The sequence below is a fragment of the Pholis gunnellus genome (assembly GCF_910591455.1).
Source record: "Pholis gunnellus genome assembly, chromosome: 24".
Lineage (NCBI taxonomy): Eukaryota > Metazoa > Chordata > Actinopteri > Perciformes > Pholidae > Pholis > Pholis gunnellus.
This window is the reverse complement of record NC_136551.1, coordinates 4,922,879-4,932,214: the sequence shown is the minus strand read 5'-3', so window position 1 is coordinate 4,932,214 and position 9,336 is coordinate 4,922,879. Positions and strand designations below refer to the sequence as shown.

The window sequence follows — 9,336 nt, the reverse complement described above, 5'->3', positions numbered from 1 at the left end:
TAATGCCGACTTCTGTCATCACAGCGTGGACGATCGCAGCGTACAAACGGCGCGGAACAATATTCCCCAGCACGCTCCATCTACAGCAATAATATCGTTATGGCTGCCAGACATGAGAGGACTCTCCCCGCCTGCCACTGGACACACGCCATTACTTTTGATGGCACGCGTGTTTGTGTGCGTGTGTTTGTGTGTGTGTGTGTGTGTGTGTGTGCCCTCGGGGTCACACATCCTGTCGAGGGGTAAAATGGCTGATTCAGGACTCTTTGCCATCCTGCTTGTCAGCTCTGGGTCCAATGCCGCCGTAACCGTTAGACATCTGTGGGCGGGCGACCGTCCTCGGTGTGATGATGATGGCGATGGTGATGATGATGATCCTCTGCGGTCATAACAGGACATTAACACCTTTTACACTCTGTTGACTCCTCTTAAAGCTGCAGGCAAAGCTTTGTATGTAAAAAAAAGAAAGAAAAGTAAGCCGAACGTTGAAACGTGCTCCACGTGAAACGTTCATTTGTGCAAATGTCGTTGCTGCACATTTGCCATATTTCAACTTTATTTCTGTCTATACGAGTTGGGAACATAGTGTGGGAAAAACAGCCGTCAATCTGCTGCTCGTCCTGCGTCCAGTGACGTGAACACACTGGGTGCGTTAAAGGTTTCCCTTGGACTGAGGTGTGACAGCGTGTGATTTGATTTTTTTATTTGTATTTATCTGACTAAAAGAGAACTCGTTTAATCAGCAGCATGTCGTCTTTATAGTGTTCCACCAACCACATTTAGACATCACCTAATGGCCAATAACTTCTTCTTCTAATCTTCTTTGTTGCCCTCTATTCCGTCTGAACGCCACAGTAAACTCCTGGCCCCACATCCTCCGTGACTCGTTTTGGGGGAGAGGCATCGTGGGTGTGCGTCCATCACCGTCCCTCGAGTGTGCACGCTTCTTCTTATTCTTTTTTTCCGTTCCTGCTGTCGCGCTTCCTGCTGGTGCATCGTTAGGTATGGCTTTTTATTTGCCTCTGGTGTGTTGGAGATGGGAAGGGAGGTAGGGGACAGAGGGGAGGGAGGGGGGGGGGGGGGGGGTCAGCAGTAAACTAGCGCAGCCGTCAGCCGCGCACACGGGAACAAACACCCCATTAAAGCAAGGCCTTCACATATTACTGTAATAAAAGCCCCTGCTCTCGCCTTTATGGGCTTTTTAATTATGTCTATTCGTCTTCCCGGGCTTGTGAGCAACAGTTCATGATGAGCCCCATTTCAACGAAATACTCCACCACTGGCATGAAAACTAGAGGGGGGGGGGGGGGAGATAAAAAGGGAAAAACCCAAAGTGGCCCGAAGCTGAAATATGACTATTGCCACCGGGACGGTGTTTTTATGTTTTTCCCGCACAGTGCGAAACCAAATGGCGCTCAGCTTTTAGTCTCATTTTTATTATTTGCCCCAGAGTTTGTCCTCGATGTGGATGAGTATAAAGACGGTGAAATCTCACGCAGCTCAAGTGAATTACGTGGCAGCTCGGTAGTAACGGAGTGTATTAGATCAGCTCCCTGAGATCGGGGGGCCGCGCGTCGACTCCCTTGGAATTAACCATGCAAATCATCCGTGCATGAATTAAGCATAAGGGCCGGGCACTTTGGGCCATTTCGCAGCTTGTGCACTCGCCTTTGTCGTCTGGTTTGCAAAGCACTTGTATATTCACACCGATGTGTGTGTGTGTGTGTGTGTATATACAAAGGTCGCTCACCGGCCACACACACACACACACACACACACACACTCGTACCCCGCCCATTCAAAACACCCTCCCTGCACATTATGAAAACCATATTCAGTAAAGTATGCATTTATTGCATCGTGCCGCAAACAACCGTGCTTGGTATTGAAGCCCTCTGATTGATGGAGCAATATACAGCGCCTCATTGCGTGCACATTTTACAGCCAGGCCATTTTCTGCAAGGCTGGACACCACAGCTTAACCCCTTTTTAACCCCCGGCAAGCCTTCGTACTAAACCCGGAATATCGCGAGCGACATACTGTGCAGATTGCAACCAAATGAAACCTCCTGCAGAGAAATACTGCAAGCTTTCATTCAAGGTGGGTCATTTCAGTCTGCACAGCTTATTTGACTTCAGTAAAAAGGAACGCTGAGGCTTTTAAATGTTTTATTGTCTTGAAATCAGGTGCAAACAAAGTGGCCAGTGGGTTGGCGGCGTCTGCCGCAAACGGCGGCACCCATGAAAACCAGCAGCAGCGCGGCCAGAGACGCACACAGCAGGGCCGCCGACGGACGGGAGGCTGGGGACGGAGAAGAAGAAGAAGAAGACAAGATAAAGTGGATTCCAATGCATCTCCCGGTCTTGCGTGTTACGCGGTGTGCGGAAAACCACCGGCGCCGTCCTACCTGCTTGAGTCTGGAGCCCGGTCAGCTCCTCCAGCAGGATGGGGCCCCGAGCCACCGTCCGCTCCCGCTGCGGATCTGGAGGAACTGCAACAAAAAAAAGAAATAAAAGCAGCTTAAAAATCCTCCGAAGATGCATAAAACAGCGTCAAACAAGGTTAATTTCTTAACAGAATTGGGCGAGGCCTGCTACTTCAAAACCATCCAGACGGACATGCAAATAGCTTTCATCGAGATTTCTTTTTGTCGATTGTACCAGAGAACATGAGACACGACAGCAGTGTCTAAATGTCTCCCCTGCGTCGGTATGAAGTGTTCATCCCAGAGTGTAATGTAGTGTTGCGTGTGCAAACTGTACCGACATCTGCTGCAAGGCTTCTTTTCCGTCTCCGCTCGCTGCAGCTGGTCTCACAGCAACCACACACCTTGTTGTCACCACCTGATGCCACCCATCTGTCCAGAGAACAACGGCACGGTGCGTCAGAGGCTGAAGGAATCTCGTTAAAGCGTTAGGAGTCATGGTAACGAAGGATATACATTTAAAAACATAACAGAAAATGTGTCAAATTAAAAAGACATTCAGCAAACCTGTTGGCTTCAGTCAAGAAGGAACATGCTTTGTGTTGGAAGTCGATGGGCTCGGAGACTTGTGTTGCTTTCAGGCGGCATGTGATGTAAAACTATGAGAACGTTAAAAATAAAAATCAGCATGTACAGTTAGCGATGTTCAAAATAATGCACAGACTGCATCTCCACTTATTACATTTTTTCCCCCCAACGTAGAAGCAGGTATCATTTCTGTAACTGCTGCTGTAAAAAGTAGCATTTGGCATTGATTTTCACCTTCTTTTTGGACACACAAACTTCTTGTTGTTTTGTACCAAAACCTCAATAAACAGGAAGTCTTTAAGCACGGATTTTAAAGCAGTCTGTTGCATATGGGAGTCGAATTTCCTAATTAGCTAAACCGCACAAAGTTAATTAAAACCCAAAGCTCTTGATTGTACAGATGCAGGAGAAAGATTTCCTGGAATTTATTCATGGCCCAGCTCCACCAACTTATAGTATAGCAAACTGAGAAGGCTTCTCGTGTCCTCAGTTGGAAAGTATTTGAACTAAAGCACAGATAACAGACGGTATTACAGCCTTCAAACAACACTTACTAATGTGTACTTTATGTGCCAACTTAGCGCGTCAGAGGCGAACACCGAAAGGAATGTTAAAGTAACACTTCAAGACACTCAGTGATCAAATTGCAGGAAAAGAAAAAGCAGGAAAAAAAATAACTGCCTGAGAAGTCAAATGTCTGACTATATGATTCCAGATCAGTAGTTCAAACTTGTATGAACACATCTTACTGAATTCCTGTGATGGTGGGGGAACGTGAAGGCGTTCAGCTGGAAGTGAAGTTTATCTTCCCGGCTCCTCTGCATGAAGAAAGACTTGGCTCCCGTCATCTTAGAGTCACTCAAACACCTTATATGGCAAAATACAGGCGCAGGAGTCATATTCGCGAGCACAGACCGGGCAATAAATGATGCTAATAGGTGGAGTGAGATATGCAAACTGAACCTAAAGCTTGGCTATTATGACCAGCTGTCTCTTTTTTTTTCAGCCGATCCGCCGCGCCTCACCCGTGGTTGCCGATGAAGGGGTATGCAGGCTGAGAGTTGGGGTCCGGGCTCATGGTGGCCACGCAGCGGTCCACGTGGACCCTCAGCGGAACGTGGTGGCCCCGGAGGACCGCCGCCTCAATCTGCATCACGTCAGTCATGAGGTAAACTCTGGAAGGCCTCTGCGACTGCCAGTCGTCTAATCAAATCCAGAAGAAGAACAGAAGCGGAAAAGTAAGGCTGGGGGGGGGGGCCAGCGATCCGATTAGATGAAAGTTAAAACGATGCCCCGTGGGGCGGAGCGGCATTGATATAGGTACTGTAATAAGAACAGAAAAGTACTTTAAAAGAAGCACTAAATTAATTACACAACCTGAAGATACACAGATGAGCGTCTGGCCCTGCTTTCATAACGTCATACGGTGCACGCTCATTTTTTTTTTTAAGTTTGCCCACCTGTCATGAGACGCAGGGAGAAGGGCAGCTGCTGCTGCGCCGACATGCTGGAGGCGAACGGCGTCCTGGTAGCCCTCACGGTGCCGCTGCTCACGTAAAGCCTCCTGAGAGGACAGTCCAAAAAAAACAAACAAGAACAACATGCTCACCCAGAAGATGTAATACCGGATAGGAGGCAGTCTAAAAAAAAAAAAAGATATTTTCTGCCCAAAGTATGGAAGAAAACCAGCAGAGATGATAAGGCCGAGAATTATTCATTATGAAAAAATCTAATTAAATACCTCATCCGCCTTATGAGACCTGCAGATAATCTGTGCCAGCAGCACATTCAAATTGAATAATCACTGCGTTCTAAATAGCATATTTTTTTAGTACGTACTGCGACTGCCTTTACAAAAGTACATGCAGTATGCGTTCAATTGGGACACACTTTGTCATATTGACCCTTTTGCTCGTAAATCCACTGTGCAGAGGATTGTGGGTCAGAATACAGAAGATCCTGGTACTTACATACTATGTATTGGGACAGACTGAATCTTTTCCCTGGCATACTTAGCCAAAAAAGGAGACTTTACCTTTGATAGTGGCATTCAATTACCACCTCAGCGGGGTTGGTCTTCAAAATGAAGGTGTTGCCAATAGGAGTGGGAGAGTACATCAGAGAAAAGGAGTAGATGAGGGCATCTTCAGTCATCTGAGGAAAGAAAAAGTTACAACCACTTCATGTAGCCGATGGACACTGAAGGAGGCACACACACCCTCTTTGCGCTGCCGCAGTCCTGCAACTCCGCCTGGAAGTGGATGTGGGGATCGGCGTCTCGAGCGGCGCAGCCTCCTAGGGTCAGATCGCTCGGACGGATCAACTGGCCGTTTCCTGCAGGGACAAAAGAGGGAAAAAAAGGTGCAGCTTAAATCAGGACCATTACCTGAGGCCATTTCTTCTGCTGGTCCAGTCAATAACACTCACAGCAAGAGAAGGTTCAGCCACAGGACAAATAAAACAGGCCTCTTAATGCACCGCTGAGAGTCGGCGTTTGAGCACAGATCGGGCATGCAGAAGGCTCCTTTCTCGGAGTGAGGAAATAAAAAGGAAACATAATATTGATCGCCGTGTCCATAGTCTGTGCCGTCCGCAGTAATCAGTGTCCCATCTTCACCGTTCCCGACTACCGTGGACAAAAAATGATCCCCCACCATGGATCGGCTCAAGCAAGTTACCTAAGAAGTTGTGTTTGACCTCTACGGTGACCTCTCCTTCGCCACAGCGCGCCACCACGCTGGCGGCTGGCACAGGCACCCGCTGCTTAAACATCAGCGTCCAAACCTGGAATATCATTGAGGCTGAATTACACTGAAACTTAAAAGATGCAGAAGATGAAAAAATACATTTTAAATAGGCTGCGTTTGAAGTCCTACCTTTGATTCCGGCACGACAGGTGGGTTCAGATCCGGGCCTTGAACAAGCTTTAACAACTCTCGAGGTCGCACGGTCGACTCTGGCTCCAGCTGCTCCTCGGGAGCCAGGACACCGGCCTCAGTCGGGCTCTGAGAAGCATTCTCGAGAGGCCGGGCCAACGTTTGCTTCCTGAGCTGGTGGACCGTGAGCCGGTAGGTGACGAGGGAGCGGACCGGACCGCCGGGCTCCGTCCAGTTTGACCCACCAGCCGCCGCCTGCAGCGATCTCGGCAGCTGTAAGCTTGTTGCCTCCTCTTGCTCCTGTGGGATTTGGTTCAGAGTCTCATTGGTGGTCGAGTTTGACCAGTTTTGTGTAGCAGCACAGGGATTTCCCCCTGAGAGGAGAAGCACAAACCCTAACAAAACGGCCTCTCTGAACCCCATTATGACTTCTCCCACAAAGCTTTTTGGTTGTTTTGCTTTTTTTTCTCCCAGAGAGCACTGCTGCTCTTGTCTTATGACCAAAACTAAATAGTGGAAACTTGGCCCGGGCTCCACCTGCTCCTAATGAGGTGATTGCATTCCAGCCTGCAGGATTCAATCTCTGAAGCGTTCCTTTCCACTCCTCCCTGTCACTATAAACAGAATTGCAGATTAGACACTAGCTGCGTGGCTGTGAGCGCTGAAGGTCAAAGACTCACCCATAAAGAAACAATTATAATTAAATCATCTTTTGTACATTTCTAGTGTTCAAAACTAGAGAAAAAGAAAAGAATATTGAGCGTTCTTTAAATGTTTTAAAGGCAAACACCGCCTGCCAAATCTCCACTTGTCCTGATGGTAATGAACAGAGACTTTTGTAAACAGAACCAAGCCCGACCCTAACGGTGAGTGGCTTTCACTGCCCCCATGAGACCAATCAATCACAGCTTCCAGGGAGTCGGAGCCCCCCGTGGGTTGTTTTCGCGCTGCGCTTGAATGTCAAGGCTGCAGCGGTCAACAGTCTGCGGAGTTCAGCTCATAAAACTGAGATTTACAATCCTCCTCTGTGAGACTCCGCAAATGTCACCGGCACCTGAAGCGTGCCTGTGTGTGACATGTGACAGGAAGCAAGTGGGTGGGGCGGCGGGGGGGGGGGGGGGGGGGGGTTTGAACCTGTGTGAGCAGGCGTGTCAATCACACACAGGTTGGTGTACCTGTTGGTGAACTGGTGAGACGCGTTTAAGGGTCTGCTTAACTTCTTAAACTCTGCATTTAACAACAACAACATTCCACTTAAGCGCTTTATGATACTGCGTTTATTCTAAACGTGCTTGCTCAGGCACTGAAGTTACAGTATATATGATGATGTCGGCTGAAAATGCAAATATTCTAGAGGATCATTTTATACACTGTCTTTTTAAAAATGTTAAGAATAAATAATAAATAATTACATTTCTCACTCGCAGCCGTACTTGTGCAACTATTTCCAGGAAGAACATATGGATAAAAAGCCTCATTTGATTTCATTCGAAGAAACTCCTGTTCCAAAGGCTAATTTCGTTGAAGTCACTACTTCCTCTTGATACAGACACACTAATCCAGGCCGGCCTACAGGAATACATTATATCTCTTCCTCTCTGTCAGCATCTCCCTACAGACTCTCCCCAAACAGAGAGGCTGCCATTGTCAGGAACTGGCTTTTATCTTTCGCTGATCAGCGGCAAAACAAAGAGGGGAGTTGTGTGTGTGTGTGTGTGTGTGTGTGTGTGTGCTGTAGTTCAGGAGGCTGGAGTGAAATCAGCCCATCCCTGCCAGTCAGGCCCCCTCTGCTGCCGAACTCTAACTTGGTTAGCTGCCTCTAATTTGGCCCCCGGAGGGCCCTAATGTGGCCCCCCAGTGGGGGCTTTCTGAAAGGGGCCTGGCAGCCGCCGCACCTCCGCACACACACTGCAGACTGCCGCCGCACCCATCAGCTTCTGTTTCCAATAATCCTGGTGCCTTTTCGAGACAAGGACAGGATGATGCAGGTAAATAGGCCTCTGTTTGGACAATAAACACACACACACACACACACACACACACACACGCATCCACCAGATGGAAAATCGTCAACCAGGATCGCACACCGGCGACGCAGATGCTGGATGACAGCAACTCACAAAAATGTACACACACACACACACACACACACAAGCCCTCTTCACGTTTTGCTGACAGCACAAAGTCATAGAAACGGCTCGCTTTTTTTTCTTTGGGGCCCGCACCGCACCATACGGATGACGGTTATGGAGGCTCATTAAAGACATGTAGTGGGAGATGGATTAGTTATAGCCTGCTGTTGTTGTTGTCGTCGTGGTCGGCCGTTGGTGGGCGAGCAAACGCTCGAGATCGGCAGCTTTCTGTGTGCGTTTTGTCAGAGTCCTCGTGGCGGTGAAAGGATCCTGCGTGGGACGGGGAGACACACCGTCCTTCCAGCATGTCCTGGCATGTGCTTTTAGAAGCTGGCATCGGTTACGGGTGCCTCATTTTTTTTAGAAAAGGAAGCAAATATGTGGGTCTCAAAGATGAAATATGTGAGAGGGGCAAGAGTGTGAGAAAAGAGAAGGAAGGAGCTGCAGCGTGAGCGGGAGGAAGGGAAGAGAAAGTGAAAACAAAGGCGAAAAATATGCCCGGGGGGGGTCAGTGAACCTCGGGGTGAGGGGATAACAGACAGCAGCCCCGCTGGTGCTCGGGCCCGTCCCGTTGGGAGCAACATGAAACAACAGCGCGCCGGGGCTCTGATTCACGGCCCGTCGGCGGCCGTTTCCCGACACGCACGACACAAAGGAGACTCAGAGAGCTAATGGACTGTTATTAAAGACATGCATCACACCACGGCACCATACCGACCACACACACAGCCACACACACACACACACACACACACACACACACACGGTGCTTCCACACGCTCCAAATGGGATAATGATCTCCCAGCACTGCACTAGCGGCTGATGTATCACTTCGCCCCCACAGAAAGCCACGCTGACACGGCGAGGCCGCAGTGACACAAACGCACTCCAGTGGAGAGTTTTGAGCCGCTCTCTCTCGCTCCTCGTCCTCCACACACGGCTGACCCCGTTTTTTTTTTTTTTTTCATCACAACACCCGTGGCATTTTCTCTACGAAGGGATCGTTGTCTCGCTCAATAGCCTGCGTAGCGGCCTTTGTCGCGGTGTAAAGGTCTTCGGCGCGGGGGTTGATTGACAGGTGTCACCCCCCCCCCCCATGTAGAGGGGGCAATGCGGCGGCGGGAGAATCGAGAGGTGACCTTTAACCTCCCGCCCCGCCCGACATCATGGGCTCCAAAGTTTCTCCCCAGGGAGCAACTTTTGATTTATGTATTTTTCTGGCGTTATCTGATTTGTGCGCTATGGAAGAGCTAATCTGATGATATTTAGCTGTGTTAGCCGTGCTGACTTTTAAAAAAGCGTTGCCTTGTGCGC

The 9,336-nt window shown here is 49.1% G+C and overlaps 1 protein-coding gene across 1 annotated transcript; it reads right to left on the bottom strand.

The window, feature by feature from the left end:
- Positions 1–256: 256 nt before the first annotated feature.
- LOC306715294 (zona pellucida sperm-binding protein 3-like) lies at positions 257–6,313 on the bottom strand (the record flags this gene model as incomplete). Its single annotated transcript, XM_079185611.1, has 12 exons — positions 257–379; positions 2,232–2,302; positions 2,409–2,492; positions 2,764–2,858; positions 2,994–3,085; positions 3,764–3,881; positions 4,040–4,217; positions 4,475–4,578; positions 5,050–5,168; positions 5,233–5,348; positions 5,693–5,798; positions 5,891–6,313. 12 exons carry the CDS (start codon positions 6,311–6,313, stop codon positions 257–259), a joined length of 1,629 nt encoding a protein of 542 aa, XP_079041737.1.
- Between the last annotated feature and the right edge of the window lie 3,023 nt (positions 6,314–9,336).